The sequence below is a fragment of the Typopeltis vanoorti genome, chromosome 18 (genome assembly GCF_054136105.1).
Source record: "Typopeltis vanoorti isolate ZY-2024b chromosome 18, IOZ_Tvanoo_1.0, whole genome shotgun sequence".
NCBI lineage: Eukaryota > Metazoa > Arthropoda > Arachnida > Uropygi > Thelyphonidae > Typopeltis > Typopeltis vanoorti.
In genome coordinates, this window is record NC_143566.1 from 5,864,471 (window position 1) to 5,885,766 (window position 21,296).

General features: G+C 34.1%; 2 protein-coding genes across 3 annotated transcripts in view; one reads left to right on the forward strand and one right to left on the reverse strand.

Annotated features, from left to right (window-relative positions):
• Window positions 1-1,887: 1,887 nt before the first annotated feature.
• LOC150096469 (uncharacterized) overlaps window positions 1,888-21,296 on the reverse strand; it is a 66,626-nt gene continuing 47,217 nt past the window's right edge. For both annotated transcript variants that reach the window (XM_090408132.1, XM_090408133.1), the window contains one exon: window positions 1,888-6,288. In XM_090408132.1, coding sequence (XP_090264258.1) covers window positions 2,288-6,268 — 3,981 coding nt within the window. In that variant the 5' untranslated portion in view covers window positions 6,269-6,288 and the 3' untranslated portion in view covers window positions 1,888-2,287. The remainder of the gene's footprint in view (window positions 6,289-21,296) is intronic.
• On the forward strand, window positions 19,429-20,028 carry LOC150096470 (uncharacterized). The gene has a single exon (XM_090408617.1). The coding sequence runs from the start codon at window positions 19,429-19,431 to the stop codon at window positions 20,026-20,028; it is 600 nt and encodes a 199-aa protein (XP_090264743.1).

The window sequence follows — 21,296 nt, forward strand, 5'->3', positions numbered from 1 at the left end:
TTTAGATTGATTGGCACCCTCTTATCGCATAGCACTCCAGCCATCTCTCACTCCAGTTCCTCCATCCTGCATCCCACTTCCTTCTCAGCCTCTCCATCATCTTCCACTGTTGAACTTAAGTATCTAAAGTCCCTAATCTTCCTGATGACATTTCCTTCCAGCTCCAGATCTGTCTCCTGGCTGCCATCCACTTTGCAACAGATACTAGGTCTTACTTCTGCTCAGTCTCATACCTCTCTCTCTTCAAGTACTTTCTTCCATCTTTCCAGATTAGATGCTACTTCTTCTCTTGATTCTGCACACAGCAAGATGTCATCTGCACACAACACTGTCCAAGGCACGTCTTTTTTCACCTCCTCCATCACAATATTAAACAGAAACAGACTTAATGCTGACCCTTGATGTAAGCCAACTGTCACTTGAAAACTTTCTGTCTGTCCCAGGCAGGTCTGAACTCTTGTCTTCACATTTCTGTACATCTCCTGCACCAACCTGACATATTTCTCCAGTACCTTCTTCTCCCTCAGACACCTCCAGACTTCTTACCATGGCACTCTATTGTACGCTTTCTCCAGATCAATAAACACCAGATGTAGCCCATTGTTTCTCTCGAAACATTTCCATCATCTGCCATAACCCAAAGATAGCATCTATCGTTGATCAACCAGGCATAAAGCCAAATTGCTCCTTTGCAATCTCCACCTTCTTCCTCAATCTTCCATCAAGAACCCTTTCTAGGATTTTCATTGTGTGGGACATCAACTTACAACTCATCAACTCTGTAATTCTTACAGTCTTGTGCATTCCCTTTACTCTTGTAGATGGGGACAAGAGTATTTCCATCATCTGCCATAACCCAAAGATAGCATCTATCGTTGATCAACCAGGCATAAAGCCAAATTGCTCCTTTGCAATCTCCACCTTCTTCCTCAATCTTCCATCAAGAACCCTTTCTAGGATTTTCATTGTGTGGGACATCAACTTACAACTCATCAACTCTGTAATTCTTACAGTCTTGTGCATTCCCTTTACTCTTGTAGATGGGGACAAGAGTACTTTCCCTCCACTTCTCGGGCATATTTTCTCGTTAAACGTTTATGAACAGGTCCCACAGTGGGTCAATTCCCTCTTTCTCCCAGTGCCTTCCATGTCTCCACTGGAATCCTGTCAGGGGCCCACTGATTTCCCATTCTTCATCCTCTCCATGGCCTCCTTCACTTCCACTCTATTGATGTTCTGCACCATCCTCTCATATGGCTGCCCATCTTCTCTGTGAGTCCTTGCATTTTCCTCATTCAAAAGTTCTTCAAAGTATATTTACCATCTGTTTCTTATATCCACATCCCTCCTTAATACTCTTCCTCCAGAGTCTTTGATCTGCTTCACACACACACATATATAAATATTTGTAAACTAAACATAAATTAAATGTTTAGTCTCATTCCAGAAATGTGCTGCAGCTTTCAAGTCCATTTTGTTTCATTTCAAATAAAAATTCAAACATCTGTTTGAATACAATACAGCTAACATCTGTCTTGATGTACTTAAAGAAAACTACAAGAAATGGACGAAGCAAACATAACATAAGATTTATAATATTCTCGAGTCCTGATAAATATATGTTTCTTGTCTTTGGACTACTAACTTTAGTGAAATTAAAAATAATAGTCTCACTAAAGAATTTGATACTTATTTCTAAAAGTATGTTGACAATACATCAGAACTGGAACAAAAAAAAAGCATGTACTATCGTGTAGACATGTATTACTAGAATAAACCCATTATCCAATTTACTGAATAAGCCAGAATACTTATGTTACAAAGATGAGGTAGAGAGAGAGTTAACTAGTAAATTGCTATGTGCCTATTGGTATAATGAATGCATCATGCACTACACTGAAACTTTAATAAACTTTCTACGTGGAAATAATTTCAAGTTAAACATTTTTCATTGATACAAACAGAATATCATCATCTTCATCATACAAGACATCAAAATTTTATAGAACAATCAAATATCAATAAATGGCAGGCACTTTATTCCATTTCTTAGGTCTTTAGTAAAGGCAGTAGTAATTCTCTTAGTTACTGAAGGCAAGTATATGTTTTTCACTTTACATGACAGTAATGCACTGGAAGTCTCATATTTTAAAAATACTTCAATTTGCTTTACACCTAGCAAAAATAGCAGAAAAATATGAAACTTTTAAAATATCTCCAGTTATATGTACACATTTATATAAAAACAACTAATAACAATATGGTTCAGTTTCTAAGGCACACATCATCACCTCACTTTTTTCTTTGCAACTCTTTTAGAGTATTTTAACACTTTATTAGAACACTGAGCAGAAACACCATTAATCAAAACTTTGGACTTCAGATTGTGTGTTTTATATACAGCTTTGGGATTTTTATAACCCTGCTTCCTTTTAAGAACTTTCTGAGTTTGCTGGGCCTTAGAAGTTTTGTATTTCTGAATTTTGTTTTCTTCGGAAACATCATTGGTATTCAGATCGTTCAGCACATTTGACATCTTATCTCTGTGAGCTATCCTCTGATGTCTGCATTTATTCAGTATGCGTGGAAACCGTTTACCACAAAATTCACATATACATTTGGCTCTTGAGTGTTTCTGAAAAGCTGCTAAATGTTCATATCTTTTATTAATTGTAGTGCATTTTTCTCTCTTATCAGCTGTAGATAATGCAAAACCCTCATCACAGCCATTCCAATCATCACTATAAGTTTTATTATGCAATAAATTAAGTAGACTATCATCTTCAATAGTACTCTGATTTTTTAAGTTCTCACCATGATCCGAATCGTGCATAGTTAGTATACTAGTATCAGATAAAAACAGGTGACCACTCCCTTTCGAAGACTTGCTTGCTTTATCTAGATAGTCTGGTGTAAATGTAAGCTTATCTCTAATGTTAGACTGTAATGGAAACTGATTTTCAACAACATTATTCAATAAAGACTTGGTTGTATGATTTTCCGTTTTTTCACTGATGGTTTCATCTTTATTCTGCATAATTTGCACTTCTTGAGCCTGTTTCAGTGAATTATCAAACATTTCTTCTTCTAACCTCAATTTTGAGGTTTGGGAGGTTTCAGTCAATTTGTGTGACATCTGATGTCGGAGTAACTGAAACAAAGAAAAAAATATTTTATGACAAATATTACAATAAAAAGTATGAAAACGTCCATTGATTTTATTATCTTGATTATTTTGGACTTCTTTCATTATCTCCAATTGTTTAGACTGATCCCTTAATATATTTAACACTGAATCTTCAATCTCATGTTTTTTTCGTACTGGTGAGGGATACATCACATCACTCTTTACATCCCTTCCTTTTTGCTCTTGTCTGAGTACACATTGGCTTTTTATGTGTTTCCTATAATTAGCTAAATATGCAAATGAATTTAGGCAATGTGGACAACAATGTTGCTGTTTTTGTACAATACTTTTAGAAAAAGTTTTTGATGCAGAAGTTATATTATCTTTATCCCTCGATAATTCTTGGTGAGTTATAGATGATGATGGCTGTGGTAAAGAATATGGTAACTGCTGAGTAGTATGCACTTCTTTTGCAATTTGCAATGATTTATATTCCGAGTTTGATTTAATCTGAATATGTAAGTTGTTCAGATCAGGTAGTTGGACAGAAGAAAGTTCTTCTAATTTTGGTGCAGGTAGTTTCATATTCTTCAGCTTTATTTCTCCAGATAAATTTTCAGATGAATCAAGAGTATGTTTTGAGCTTTCCTCATTAAAATCACTGTTATCTATTTGTGATTTATCAGTCTGCATTGTTTTGACTAGAGAGAATCCCTCATCACTATCCTTCTGGATGTTTTCTTGATATTTTAAATCATTACAGATAAAAGTCTCATTGTGAATTTCATTTTCTGTAATTAAACCAGGTAATGCTCTCTCAGAATAATTTTCTTTATCTCCTCCTTGACAAACATGTTTAATTTTATTACCATCATGTTCTATATCATCAAATTTATGAGTAACTTTCTTCTGGATCAGAACTGCTTGGCTTAATACTCCACAATTATCAGTTGCAGAATCTACATTTTGTATGGTAAATTCATTTCCTGCCTCACCATCCGATGTCATATTCTGATGTCTAGATTCTGAAAGATGTTCTTGTGTATCAAAAGTAATGACTTCATTTATGCTATTAACTTTTGTGTTATTACATTTAGAAACATTATTCTTTAGTTTCTTACATTTTGACTTTTTCTGCTTATTTTTTCTTCTATTTTGCCTCTTTCTTCCAGAATATTTTTTAAAACTATTATCACCACCACATTCTAATATATGCAAATGAAGATCAGGCATTGTGTCAAATGAACACTGACATTTTGTGCATAGTAAACTAGCATTTCCTTCAGGTGCATAAGGAGGAACAAAACAATGACCCAAAACACCAACTGGACTACAGAATTGTTTACATAAATCTGGAGGAACATTTCTACCTTCAATTTCAACGTGACTACAGAACACATTTGGATGATTGTTGGTCTTATGGTACTCCACAGCATCGAAAGTGACAAATGTTTCACTGCATACACAACATATATATGTTGTGGAGGTGTTCCTATTAAAAATATTTTTATCTGTATGGAAGTCACTGCAGTATTCTTCACTTTCTACTTCTGTCAAACTCTGCTGCATTTCTGAAGACTGAAGTGAACTGAATTCAGAATTTTCCCCATCACTCAGATAGTAAGAAATCAAATTCTCTTCATGGAATCTCATTTTGTTAAGCTGTTCTATATCTTCATAACTATTGCACCTGCCTTCAACAGTGTTAATCACATGCAATTCAGAATTACTTCTCGTGAATTCTATTTCTTTTAGATTAAAATCTATAGGAAAATTATATACTGTCCATGAAATGTCTGATGTATTTATTAAAGGGTGAACTGAATTTTCACTTATATGATTCTGAAATTGGGAAGGCTTTCCATCAACATAATTAATTAAATTATCTGCAATACTCTGAGCTAGAGATTTATAAAATTCTTTGTCTGATAATTCCGAACTTGATTTTCTTATTTTATCATCCTTAAAATGAAGTGACGGAAGACTACTCTTACTACTTCCACACTTGTTACTTGGTTTTTGTCTTTGGTTACTAATATAATGGATCTGTCTACGATGTCGACACATAAGTATATACGAACTAAATTTTTCTTTACATATGACACAAACATAATCTATTTCAGGAGGAACATTCAGGGAAAGCTGTTTTTTAGAACTATAATTGCTATTTTCTTTAAAATTTTCACTCATCTTTTTCTGCTTTGAAAAAGTCCTATTAGAATTTATAGTATCTTCTTCATGACTAAATAGGTGCTGTTTCAAATTAAACTTAGAATGAAAGCTTTTTGAACAAAATGCACATGAAAACTCTGAATCTTGATGTGTTCTAATGTGGTTTCTTAAAGTGCAATTTTCAGTGATATTAGCACTACATTTCTTTACAGACTTTTTTTTCATTTTTTGTTTCTGTATAACTTTTTTTTTTGTACCTTTAGTGGAATGAGCTTTCTTGGATCCATGTGTGGACTGGTGAGCAAGAAATTCATGCTTGGAAACAAATGTCAAGCTGCATAATTTGCAAAAGTATTTCTTATGAAGAACAGATGGATGATTTGTCAGATGTGTCTTCAGATCTGCTTTCCAGTCAAAGAACTGACCACACATATAACAGCAATATAGTCCAGCAAATGATTTTTTATAATGAGACGAAGACTTTGTATTGGTATTATGGGTGTGTTTCCGTTGTAGGCTAGAAGTGTTACACTCTGAAAAATTTATATCTCTATATTTGGCCAAGTACTGATCAATATTTATTGTGCAGTTAGATATATCAGCTTCACTTAAGTATTTATAATTCACATGTTGCTGTAGAAAATGTCTCTTCAAACTAAAAGAATGTCTATAAAATCTACCACAAATATCACATTTGTAGATTTTATTATTCTGATGAATAACAATATGATGTGATCTTATTTCAAACATATAAACTAAGCAATTTCTGTTTTCACTATGAGAATTTTGTTTTATATTCATCTCCTCAACAGCACAGTTTTTTCTGCATTCATCATCCTGAAACAAACTTTCTTCAAGAGATGGTTGTGGTGGCATAGTAAGAAATTTTTCCAATTTAGCAGCTGCTACTACATGAGGCTGATTATAGCTGGAACTGTTCTCTTCCAAGATTAAACTACCTTCTGACATTACAGCTTTAATTTGTAAACCTGTGGAAATAAAGACAATGAATTTCAAAAATAATTTCAACTGATTAAACTGCTTCAGTCCTTACTAATTTTAAAAGTAGCTTAATGCAAATAAAATTAGAATGATTTTATTTCATTTCTCAAAATATTTATAAAACCAATTTTAAAGTACCTTCAACAATATCTATTTAGTTATTGTAATTAACAAATATCAAAGAACATCAATTAAAGAGTAAAAAACAGCACCCACATACAAAATTTAAAAAAAAAAAAAATCCCTTCACAATTATTAAGAATGCATTAAGGGAGGACCCATTTAGACACTCATATTTAAATAGCTATCATGTCACCTCTGACACATCCACACAAGATGCACTGAACAAGGGATTCCAAACACCATGTGCCATAAAAATAACCTTGGACCCCACATGCTTCCTATTAATTCTAGACAGCTTACAGGAATGATTCCCCCCCCCAACATGACTTAGCCATAAACCACTAATCACCCCCACTCATACAAAGCATGTAGAGTGGTGCAGAAAGATATATACATTTTTTTTAAGTTAATAACATTATGTTAATTTGTTGTACCTTGTGTTTTTTATAAGTGTGACATACTGAGTTATTTAGTTTTTAGGAAAAGTTGTATATATACTATATATTGTTGGTATGACAATGCATAATAGAACAACGGCAGCCAAAGATGTCTTTCTTAGATGAGTTTAATAGCCAAGTACTGGCATTGCTTCTGCAGGCCACCAGAGTTTCCCAATCTGTGGCACATGTAAAAAAAAGCCGGCAAAGGTTGGTCGATTGGTAGAGCCTCTGCTACTAATGGCTCAGTTAAGTAAGTTTGAGCGCGGTTAGTAGTTGGAAGGAGACCAATCGTTCGATGCTGTTGGCACACTCTCCCTCGATGAGTCTTTGGACTCCCTGGAGGTGTCAAATCATAATAATAATAATAATAATAATAATAATAATGTATCCCCAAACAAAAAGATCTTGGAAGGGGGGGGGGGAGGAAGAAGGATGAGGCACTTTTTTTCTTTTTTTTTAAACATGAATACCATATTTTTTTCCTTTTTTGTTACCATATTGTTGCAGTTAAGTGCAAGATCTATTCTATGCTTATTTTTTCAATAATTGAAAAAATATAAAGGAAACTGCAAACAAAATGTATCTCTTAGGTATGCATTGACTGACCTCAGTTAGGGCTGAATCTGGTTGATGGCATGATCACATTCCAACCCCATGGTTTGCACTGTTTGCATTAAAAGTTCAAATTCAAATTGTTTGAACAAAGCAGTCAGAAGGATTCTCTGCTAGATTTTGTTAAATCTCTCCTTAAATTATTCAATTTGTATAACTAAAATGTATATAATAATTTAAGAAGTTTCATGTGTTTGAATAAATGCCTTTATAATTATTTGCATTTGAATAAAATATTATTTCACTTCTCTCAAATTGTTTTTCCTGAGGGGAGATACACCAGTGTTATTAAAATTATAAAAGGGATATGCATGTACTGAAAGTTGGGGGGATCACTGGTCTAGGTTGCAGCTCTGGTACAGTCCTAAGGAGTAAACAGACAAAAATAAAATAGTTCTGTTGCATAAAGGAGGCTCCAAGACTGAGGTAGCATATTATAAACTCACCAGGTATCACATGGGAGTGGTGGTAAAATGTATCAGAAAAGCTAGTCAAAGACAAAGTTCAGGAACAGCTGGATAAGATTATTATACACTATAGGGAGGGGTGGGTAACATGGCTCTGAAAAGTAAATTAATGTCTTAGTATATCACACTTTGGTAATGACATTTAGAAATATTAAGTTCCAACTTTTGTCCAGATCATTTGATTCTAACAAATATAAGAAAAAGAGTGAATAATGTATTTAATAGCCAAATATTTTAACCTGAAAATTACAGGTCATCATCAGCAGCATCAGACAGTTTCAATGCAAAGTAGAACATGAACAATGGATTATTTAAAACAGAAGGAGTTGCATGATATTATATAAAGAACCATGCAAATGGCTAACAGAGGAAATGGTGTTATTTTAAAAAAAATTATAATCATGTGTGATTAAAATAAGAGTCTCATCCTCAATAGCAAGAGGCAGTCAATCCAGTATACAGGTTCAGATGAACCTGTATTTAAACATTTTAACCTATGGTGGCAACAATGGATTAAGTATAATTCAGAATTGGTCGGTATCAATTCTGTGTTTCACAAGGCTAGATTTCCAGGATTTTTTATGAAAGATTAGTATTCTTATATTCTTTTCTTGACTAAATTCAGTCTATCCCAAGTAAGAAAGGTGACAGTCACACAGAACTTTAGATGTTAGGATGAGCTAGAGAAGATTGTTTATCTTCAGAAGATGAGAACCATGATGACAGTTTGTTGAAAGAAGTGAAGGTAGCACTAGATTATATTTTTTTAAAGATTCAGATGATTGGTTTCAAGATGCCAGAAATGTATGGGACAGGAACCCCCATTGTTTAAGCTCAGCTCACAGGAATCAAAAATATGTTGTTTAGTTTTTTCCATGTGTTAGTATGTTCATTTGTTAAACCTAATGGCACAAGTATTGCTGAAACAACAATTACTCCTCCTTTACAAAGAAAAACTAACTATAAAGACTGGTAAACTTGCTAGCGATCTGTCTCAAGGTAACCAACGAGGTTAGATTTTCCCAAAAAATTCCATGACCTTAATTAATCAAGATAATAATATCAGAAGATAATACCTCAATTGTACATCCCCCAATATCCCTTTTTGCAGTTTCAAAGCATGCTCTCCACCGTTCATCATTTGACAAACACAAGTCACATTTAAATCACAAATTCAGTGTTCTTTTTGCTAAGCAAAGTCCACCTCCTACTGTACCAAGATAACTGAATAGTAAATATCTCAGGATGCCCTTACTGGAAATGAAGAATAATGAAATTATTATTCTATCAAAAGGACATGAATTTACTGCAGCTCTGAAGAAAATACCTTCCTTAACATTTTCTCCATAATACTGAACATATAAGGGTGGTCTAAAAAGTTCTCAGCCTCGACCATAGATGGCAACAGTATCAGCAAGATTTTTTTATTTTCTAAGTTGGTACATCTGTCATAAGCATCCATGTGAAACTGCAAGTCATTCTATCAAATACTTTGTTTTATACAGCTGTCTGAAGCAAGTGTTGTCTGTATCCCTTGAAATGGATAAAATTGAGTATCATGTGGTTATAAAATTCTTTGTAAAAGAAGGTTTAATGCCAAAAGAAATTCATTCAAAGTTCATAAAAGTTTATGGGTACTCTTCTCCTTTGTTTTCGACAATCATGAAATGGGCTGCCAAGTTTAAACGTGGCTGTACCAGCCTTGAAGATGATTCACGTGAAGGACGTCCAAAAAATGTAACAACACCAGAAATCACTGTTCAAGTGCACGATATAATATTGGATAACTGGTGAGTCAAAGTGTGTGAAATTGCTGAGAATATAGGCATTTCAAAAGAAGGTGTAGGATATATATTGCATCAAGAATTGCAAATGAAAAAGCTTTGTGCTAGATGGGTACCGCGCTTGCTCACAGCAGATCCAAAATACACTTGCATGAAAATCTCTGAACAGTGCTTGGAGCATTTTAACAAGAATAAAACTGATTTTGTGCATTGATTTATTACTATGGATAAGACTTCGATTCACCATTATACACCAGAATCCAAACAGAAGTCAAAACAGTGGACAGAAGTCGGTTGTTCACCGCCAAAGAAGACAAAGTCGGTTCCATCAGCAGGAAAGGTCATGGCATTTTGTTATTTATTTATTTATTTGTTATTTATTAATTATCTTGAAAAGGGTAAAACAATAACTGGGGAATATTATTCCAATCTTTTAATCGGACTGGATGAAAAAATTCATGAGAAAAGATCATCTTTCATCAGGACAATGCACCTGCCCACAAAGGTGTTTTGGCAATGGGAAAATTAAGGGATCTGCACTATGAATTGTTGGAACATCCACCTTATTCCCTAGATTTGACTCCCTCTGACTTCTATCTCTTCCCAAAACTAAAACTCTTCCTCACTGGTCAGCGTTTTTCTTCGAAGCTGCAGAGGGGTATTTTGCAGATCTTACTGAGAACCACTACAGGGACAGGATAATGATGATGAAGCATCGCTGGAAATGTATTAGTCTTAAGGGAGATTATGTTGAAAAATAAAAAATAATTTTGAAATTATAAATTCGTTTTTTCATTGTTAGGCTGAGAACTTTTCAATCCACCTTCGTAATATATATTCACTCTTTCCAGTGAGAACACTAATAAGCTTCATCTGGAAGTCCCTTTTGTACTAATGAAAGGCAAACTTTCACTTTCAAACATTTCTTTAGCAAAAATTAAATCTGCAATCTAAGATGCAACAGTCATCTCACATTATTACAAAAGCAGACAAAGGGAAAGCCACTTTGGTTAATGACTCAGCAGAACACAAAACGAAAATATCTTTCGCTATATGATAGATCCACTTGACCATAATCTAACCAAATGCCAATTCAGAAAACTAAATTCACTATTAGATTAGGGAGGTCTATTCTTTCTTCTACAGTTTTATGGTCCGAACTTGGTTAGATGTGAAAATATCACTAATCATCCCTGTTATCTTTAGGAAGTTTGAAATTTGGATGTGTCAGCTTCTTTTGTATATGACATCTGAGGTATTTGAAGCAATTAATTTGTTCTAAAATTTTATTTTCAATCATGACTTTGCTTCTGACAGAAAGCAGTCCTTTAAAGGCAATGATTTTTGTTTTGTCTTTGATGTTTGTATTCCAAATTTTTTAACAATAATGTTTAAGGAATGTACTGATCTCTTCACATCTTGCTGTGATTACTTGATCATCTGCAAACAAAAAAAGGTAGTATATTCATAACTCACATTAATGGTATTAACACCACCAAATGAACTATTTTATATTAAAAAAAAAAGATATTTATTAACTGGCTTATATTTTGTTGGATTTCAAACAAGCGTCTTCAGAGCACAAAGTTATAGTTTACATCCAATTTGGAACAATTCAAATTTTAATAAACAACAGATCTACAGATCTAAAAGTCCTAATTTGGTGCCCCCTAAAAAGAAGTATTACAGCTATGTAGGAGTTGATTTTAGGATAACAGTCTCCCAATTTTTTTGGCAAATTAATGCAACCGTGCTTCTTCAGGTTAGGAGAATTATTAATAGTCATGGCTGAATCTAAAAATAATCTTTCTGATCTGTAAATATTTCAAAAGTAATGGAGCTAAGTAGTATTTTATCTATTTTGTAGGAATTGTAGCCATTGGCAAAGAAAGTACAGTGCAGATATTTATGTTTTATAAAAAGATCCATATCATTAGAACAAACTGCTCTAGCTCTGTGTGTAAATGTTTTTAAAGTAACATACTGTTAGGCTGGATGATGTGATTTTATCTTTCTCTGTGTGTTTGGCTTTCTGTAAATTTAGAGTTACAAGGTAGAGATAAAAATTTAATTGACATGTTAAGTTCAATAAAAACTTTCCAACAATACTTACTTTTATTAAAGAAAAATATAAATGACTGCGAATTTAGACATCTCCCATATTTATTAAAATTTTTTGAACAAAATCAAGAAATGCTTCGCTATGATTTAAAAGAATTTATTCGTGAAATAGAATTAGTTGAGGAAGAAATAAATTCAAGATTTAAAGATTTTAATAAAACTGAAATGATTTTATCTTTTATTAATAATCCATTTCAAGAAAACTTGAACATCACAGAAATTTCAAATAAAATTAGTGGGCTGTTTGATATAAACCAAGCTGAAGTAGAACTTGAGATAATAAACATTCAGAATAATTTACATTTAAAATCAATAAACAATGAAGTCATTTGGAAGTATGCACATGAAAAATTCCCATTAACTGATACTGGGTGAAAATTTCTGTCGTGTTTCGGATCGACATACTTGTCAGAATCCGCTTTTTCAAATATGACCGTCATAAAAAAATCAATTAAGAAACCAAATTACAAATGATCATTTGGATGATTGTCTGCAACTGGCCACTTCTTCATATGAACTTGACTATGAAAATATTGCAAGGTCCAAACAATGCTAAATTTCACATTAACTTTTTTTTTTTTTTAATCAACCAGCATTTCCTGTAACTTGTGAGTTTGTAATCAATTTGTTGTTTTTTCTAACTTTGGTTTTCCAAAATAGAGAAATAAATATTTTATTCCAATATTTATTTTTTTTGTTGTATTAAAATAATTAAAAGTGATAAATAAATTTTTAAATACACAAATAAAGTTTTTAGTTGTGTATTTTTTTTTAGTTGTTTATTGTGTGTAATCAGATATCAGGTTGGGGGAACCTATATAAGAGAGTAGATCGCCGAATAACTTTTTATAGAAAACTAGCTCACGTAGTAAAAAAGGTTGAACACCACTGCCATAGAATATTAGGAATGCTATAGAATATAATGTGTAATAAACTATTTACTATTTTAATGCTCCTGGTTATATAGAAGTTTTTCCTTTAGCATTATGATTTTGCACTTTAAGGATTTATAATTTAAATACTGTTTAAAAATATATCATTGTTACTATTATTATTAAGAGAGACCTCCAGGGAGTAAGGAACTCATTGAGGTGATACTATTCAAACCAGTTGTCACAGCTGTTCTTGAATTCATTCACGCTACTTGCACACACAACATCAAACGGCAATCCATTCCAATCACAATCCCCTTCTTGACAGCATTCATTCTCAACTTCCATGGATGCCCTCGCATCCTCTCCCCACCCTCCATGAAACAAAAATTTCCATCTACTGAAATTCTGTATAATCCTTTCAGAAGTTTGTAAGTCTCAATCGTATCACCCGTCTTTCTTCTGTTTGCTAGTATCTGCAGCCTACAAATTCTCTTCATCATAATCCATATTCCACAATCCTGATATAATTTTTGATACTCTCCTTTGCACACTCTCTCTCTCTCTCTCTCTACTGGATCAGAATCACCACAGAAACCAGACCACACCTGTGCACAGTAGTCCAAGTGAGGTCTTATCAAGGCCTTGTAAAGAGGCAAAATTACTTCCTTATCTTCACATGTTAAGGTTCGTTTCAGTATTGCCATTATTCTCCGAGTTGCATTTACAATTTTTGCTATATCACCGTTGAACTTCAACTTTCTGTCTATTTGTTAACATTGAAATGACAGCTATTTTCACATGCCCACAATTCCAGCCTATTCAAATCATACTGCATATCTCAGCACTTCTGATTATTACCCTACCTATCTTTGCACCATCAGCAAATAGCTGTATGTCACATGTCAAAATCCTTCCCAATGTCATTTATGTATAGATTGAATAATAATAGACCAAGAACTGATCCTTGAGGCACACACTACTCTATGAGACCTTATTTGGTACCTTGAATCTTGTGGATTCACACCATACCACTTTTTGATATCTGTCAGTCAGCCATCCTCTTATCCATGCCAACAGTTTATAATCCAATTTCATATTCTCCAATTTATGCAACAGTATTCCATGCTGTATTTGGTCAAAAGCCTCAGCAAAATTCAAAAGCTGAGGCTTTTGACCTTTGCTTAATAGAATGTAAGCAAATTCTAAAACATAAACTTCCTTAGTAAACCCATGCTGTTCATTGCAAAGTAGAGATTCTCTGTCAACCCATCTCTGAATGTAAGCTCTAACAAACCTTTCCAAAATCTTCATCACCACTCCTGAGGTACTGATTTGTTGATAATTGGATACATCAGTCTTTGCACCACCTTTGTGCAAAGAGGATTACCATACTTTCTTTCTACTCCTGTGGAATCTTCCCTGTTCTGAGACTCAAATTATATAGCCTGGTCGAAGGAATAGCCTGAACACTCTTTTAGCATCCATGCTGATATCCCATCATTTCCTATTGCAGAATTTTTATTCAGTTTGCGCAACAGCTCTAGTACTTCCTCCTCATCCACGAGTTTCCTCATACGGTGAAGAGGTAGCAATGAGTTCAATGTTGCATATACCAGGTTAATAGCTTTTAGCAAAATGGCTGATCATTAGCTGAACAATGACTTCTGAATCAGTCATCTGCATACCGTCTGCATTCAGTAGATTTATTCTTTCAAATTCATTCTTTTTTTTGCTTGCAGCATAGCAACAGAATGCACACCATATTCCTTCCACATCATCTTTTTCTTACAAATCTCTTGCTTAATTAAATTCCACATCCATTTCATTCCTACTCTAATTATTCTTTGAACTCTAGGGACACATTATGATATTGCATCATTTAAGTATTTTTAAAACACTTTCCACTCACTGTTGATATCCTTTACATCCAATAATTGATACCATGGCACAGAACCCAGCATACCTCTCAAGTGGTCATAATTTCCTGCTTTGGAGTACAGCATGTAACCTTTATCTGAATGGAACATTCATAAACTTAACTACTTCCCAAGTGAGTACCACATGATCACTGTCACCAATTAGGCAGAATAGTTACATCTTTAACTAAAACTATCTGACACTATAATCAGATATAACACTTTTTGACCTTCTGTTCCTTCTGTCACATGCTATTTGAGGAAGTGGTTTCGCAATGGTTCAATAAATTCAGTTTCATTCTTCTCATGCAATTTCATATCTACCAAATCAATGTTTGGATAATTAAATTCTCCCATTATGATTACACTGTTTGCATTCATCGTATTTATTTGTTGATGCATTTCTTTGTTACTAGCAACCGATTCACCGTCTGTAACAAAACCTGAATGTGTATTTAATCTTGTTAGACTCCACTTCACACCAGATGGCTTCAAACTCACTGCCACATGAAAAATTGTTACTAGTATTGCAGTCATAGGTCTCAACCAACTGGATTCAAGACATTTGATATCATTAGCAGCTCACCGCTCCTCTCAAATCCTGTCTATCCTTCCTAAAAATACTGTACTCTTTGCACTCGATACTAGTTAGTGCATCTGCTTCTGATAGCCAAGTCTCACAAATGCCTACAACATGAGATCCCAATATATTAACCAAGGCAACAAACTTCACTCTTTTGTTTCTGATACTCCTAGCATTTGTGTACAGACATAATAAATTACCTGCATGATCTTTTGCATACACTTGCCTGTGGTCTGCATAACACAGTTCGTCAACTTGCAGATCTCTGTTCTTATCTAGTTCCTTACTTATGCAGACATTGTTTCACATGCTTGATAGGCACAAACCACATGAACATAGAATCGTTCTATCTTCATAATCATTTCCACATTAATAACCATTCCTATCATTAATACAACTACCTAACATTGTTGCTCCTACACACAGATTCTCACGACTCCTCTTATCATTTCATTCAGTTTCCTTGACTCTGTGTTAGATTTTATATATATTAATAATTTTTCGAGACTCCTGATGACTCCAAATGCATTCAAGTGTAGGCAGTCTCTCTTATTCAAATCCAATCTTCCCTCAAACTCACTACACAAATCCAGAAACTCTCATCCATTCCTTCTGCACAGCCTATGCATTGAATCATTTGCCATTAATGTAAATTATGTGTTCTTCTAGCCTTGTATTTTGCCCAATGAAACCTCTTCCACCTCCCTGTATTTGAAATGCCTCACCTTCAACTGAAACGTCCTGATAAACGTTCTTCGCTTTCTAGACGGGATTCACACTCAGGTCTTTCCAAGCAAAGGGGATTTGTCACTACCAATTGAGTGCACAGGCTTTTTTATATATAATGGATATTTAATTAATGGAATAATGGAAATAAAAAAAATATACATAATGGATTACTGAAATTTTTCACTTTTTTTATTTTTTTAAGAGTACATTTAGATTTAGAAACAAGTTCACAAATGTTATAGTAAAATGAAAGTCAACTCAAAGCTTTCCTTAAATCCCCTATTTCTGAAGTATGCTGATATTTCAATGCATTCAAAACAGCATCCACAGAGCATTTGTCCAAAACATGAACTATTATTATTACTGGCAACTCCAAGGGGGGTCCTTAGACTCATCGAGGGAGGCCCTAAACATCATATCAAGAACAACTATTCGGCATTTGCACAGTATCTATCATACTTTGCTTTGAACTCATTTACAGTCATGACACCCACAACAAACTCTGGCAGCTTATTCCACTCATTCACCACTCTCCAAGTAAAAAAACCTAGTTCTTACATCCTTGCTAACTACACTCTTGCTCAATTTCCATGGATGGCCCTAGTTCTCCCATCACCAGACCTGTTCTGAAAAATTTCTTCTGAATTAATCTTGTAAAAACCCTTCAGTAATTTGAATGTCTCAATCATATCACCCCTTTTCCGCCTATCAACCAATTTCTGTAACCCACAGATCTTCAACCTGTTCTCGTAAGGTTCATTCCATAGATCAGCTATCATCTTGGTCACTCGCCTCTAGATCCTCTCTACCTTCTCCCCATTGAGAAGAAACCCAGATCTGAGCACAGTAGTCAAGATGGGGTCTTAACAACGCTCGATAAAGAGGAACAATAACTTGCTTATCTCTGCTAGTCAAAGTATTCTTCAGTAACCAAGTGATCTGATTTAGCCACTTTTGCTATATGCCCCCCCCCCACCCTAAACTTCAACTCCCTATCCACAAACACACCCAAATCTCTGGCTTCGTCAACCTCCTGGAGTAAAGTTCCACCAATGTGATATACTGGTGCTAATTTTTTCACCCCAAAATGCATAACCTTACACTTTGCTACATTAAACTGACATCGATTCTCATTAGCCCAGACTGCCAATCTATCCAAATCATCCTGCAAAATTTTGACATCATGTGCATTCGCTATTGCTCTAGCCAACTTTGTATCATCAGCAAATAAATGAACAGTTCCTCTCAGATCGTTTCCCATATCATTAATGAACAAATTAAATAGCAGTGGTCCAAGAACAGAACCCTGCGGCACACCACTAGTAACAGGCCTTCTTTTGGACTCCACTCCTGAATCAACTGCTCTCTGATATCTCTCCATCAACCACCCTCCTATCCATCTCACCAACTTATTAGAATTCCATGTAGTATCCTGTCAAAGGCCTTAGCAAAGTCCAGCAGTATCACTGTAAATCCATTACCCTTATACAGTTCAGCCATCACTGTATTATAAAACGTGAACAAGTTACTAAGACATGATCTATCCTTCACAAAACCATGCTGTTATCCATACGGTATCCCATTTTCATCTATCCATTCCTGTATTTTGCTCTCGACTAATATCTCCAAAACCTTGACAACGATTACTGATATGTTGATCAATCAGTAATTTGCAACAGCAGTCTTGGAACCTCCTTTATGCAATGGAACTATCTTCCCCTCTTTCCACCTCTCGGGACTAACCCAGAGCTGAGACTTAAATTAAACAAAATGGTCAAAGAACTGACAATTCCTTTGCTACTTCATGTAAGACTTGAGCTGATATACCATTATGACCAAGTGCATTGTGAAAACTATTCAAATATATCACCTATAAAAATAGCCATGTCTTTCTCCAAGCCTGGATAAAGGTGGAGGGTTGGAAGATGGGTTAATCACTCTTCCCCATAAAAATTCTCCAACTATGGAAACCAAAAATCCAAGAAAGTCAGTATATACCAAATATCAGTCTGGTGGCCTGCAGGATTCCTGATGACCATGATTTAAGTTGGCATGAGGATAATGCATGGATGACGTTTCAAGAGCAAAGCTTACAGGAACCTTTGAAACATATGATGTCAACACTTTCACCTCAACAAACAACATTAATTGTGACATGGAATGTTACAACTATGTTTCAAATTGGAAACACACAGGAAGTTATAAAGGAAATGGAAAAGTATGAATAGATATTTTAGGAATAAGTGAGTCGAGATGAATTAGCTCTGGAAAAGTAAGAACTGTAGATGGATATCAAGTATTGTATTCAGGATCAGATGAAAGTCATGAAAGAGGTGTGGCACTCATATTTAGTGCAGAGACAAGTAAAAGAGATAAATTGGAAGCCCATAAGCGAGCAGATAATAATGGCTAGATTATATTCAAGATGTATTAAATTAACCATAATACAAGTATATGCACCAACCAATGGGAAGGATTTTGAAGATAGGGAGAACTTTTATAAGTTACAAAAAATGTATAGAGCAAATACCAAAACATAACATGGCTTTTATTATAGGTGACATGAATGCTAAAGTTGGCAAAAGAAATAATGAGGATGAGAGAGAGCAGTAGGTAATGAAGCATGTGGTTCAAGAAATGAGAATGGTGACATTTTATGAATGAATAACTGTGATAGGAGGAAGCTTATTTAAACAAAGACATACATAAAGTGACTTGACAGATGGTAAAACCAAAACCCAAATAGACGTTCACTCTTAGATATTAAAGCAAGGCGAGGAGCTGATGTTGGATCTGATCACTACTTAGTAGCAGCCAAAATTACATTAAAACTGAATGGGATTAAAAAAAATTAGCAATCAAAAAGGGAAGATAAAATATCACGTCTAAATTAAAAATGAATGAAATTAAGAAAATCTTTTCTATTGTGATAAAAATCGATTTTATATTTTGGAAAGTGAGAAGCTAGATGGTAAGAAAGTAGAAAGCCCAGAAGACATGACTGAAATTGCCATGGAACAATTTTAAAATGGTATATAATTAGGTTGCAAGAGACTGTTTGAGTGCTAAGAAGGGGGAAAAAGAACAATGTTTGGTTATCAGACAAGACCTGGAGACTCACAGAAGAAAGGTACAAAGTTAAACTGATGGTTGAAAGTGTTAAATTCTAGACAGCTCAAGAAATTCATTTCAGCAATTATAGAGATAAAGACAAGTCAATTAAAAGATCTGCAAGAGAGGATAAAAGGAATTATGTGGACAGTTTGGCACAAGAAGCACAAAAGGCTGCAATATCAGGGCACATTGGAAGACTGGGATGACAAGGAAAATATGCTCTGAAGAAAAACAAGTAAATGCTATAAAAGATAAAGATGGCCTACTGCTAACTGAAGAGGATAAAATTGTTAGAAGATAGAAAGACAACTTTGATGATATTCTAAATGTACACAACAATATAACTGACAGGAAATTTCAATAATGGAAGAACCTCCTGTAAACATAAATATAATATCAGAACCTATATCTAAAAATGCCATAACCAATGTAACAGAGAAAATGAAAAGTGGAAAAGCTTTGGATAATGATAATATAGCAATAGAAATGCTTCAGACAACTGAAGAAACTGCAAATGATATCTTTAACAACGTGCAAGAGACTGAAAAGATACTTAAACAGTGGAAAGAAACAACACCACGAAGAAAGGAGATATCACTAGACGTGATAACTGAAGGGGAATTAGCTTCAGGATCTGCAAAAATTTTCTGCACAATATTGATATATAGGATTAAAAATGAAGTAAAGATATTAAGGCATGGACAAGCTGGTTTTAGAACAGGTGGGTGTACTGTGTACCACATTTTTACTTCAAGAAACATCACTGAACAAAGCATAGAATTTAAAAGTCCATTATACCTAAATTTTAAAAATTTTACTAAAGCATTTGACAGTATTGACAGAGAAACATTATGGTTAATTATTAAAAGTTATGGAATTGCCAACAAATATGTGAAAACAATCAAAGAAACATACAAGGAAAGTAAAAATTATGTTATTGTACAGCAAACAACATCCGAATAGTCTGAGATAAAATCTGGTGTTAGGCAGTGTCGTGTAATGTCTGGGTTATTGTTTAATATAGTCACAGATTGGATTATGAAAAGAGTTACAGGTGCAAGAAGAAGAATTAAATGGAATTCTATTTCACAGATCTAGATTATGCTGATGACAGTTTTGATATAATCAAAATACAATGATATACAAACAAAATAGGAAGACTTGTAATTAAAAGCTGAAATGGTTGGTCTTAAAATAAATATGACTAATCCTTTTGTTTTGAGATTGTCTCTATAAAGAAGATTTTTACTCTGAGTGTTTAGTATTTACACAAGGGTTCAATTCTGATTGGTGCAATGACTTTTAACTATTTCTTTTAGAATCTGGAAAATCACTGACTTTCCATTTGATGTATTTTTTTTTATTTGGACTCAGGACCAAATCAAAAAAAAATACATACACTTTAAATAAAATTACATAACTACAAAAATAACTGGATCCAAGGCCTTCTAAAATAAACCTACACTTTAGAGATTTTTTTTTAATCCAAAAATATTAAAATCACCCATTCTCTGACTCGTTGTATTACTGGATTGCTTAACATATACTTAATTATGTCTACCAGACTAAATACTTAGTTTTCGCAACAACAGAAATGTTCATAGTCAGTTTCTTTGTTAGGGCCTTTACCGAAAATATAAGCATTTCTTCTTCTTTTCCATAGGATCCTTTCTTATCACCCTTATGTAGCATACAATATTATTCCTCCTGTCTCACCGAAGTATAAATATTTCTGAACTCTTGCAGTTCTATCTATTTGATGCACAATTTACTAATTTTTACTAACTTCATAAACAACAAATCTAAGTGGAACTCTTCATGTTAAACCACTTTACAGTTTCACATTTCACAATTGCTTTTTCCATAGAAATTCAGTGTTTCCTCGAACATTTAATTAGAATGCTGACTGCAATATCTTCTTTTATTTACTAAATGTCTGTTGACAGTCACAACTCCTCGAGTTTAAAGACTCGCAGTTCTACGATTCCTTTTAGGAATCTTCTATTTATATTCTTCCGACTGTCAAATAAAACTTAAAAACTTCCTAAGAACAAAATTTCTCTGATCTGTGTTCTTAAACTTCCATTAGCTCTCTTTTGTTTTCTTCGTTACCATGATACTGAATGCTCTCTCTGTCTTCTGTCAATCATGCATCAATCTCCACGGCGAGCATGCACACTCCATGTAAATGGTAAGTGAGAAGTTAAGTATAATGGCTGACACATTGTCTC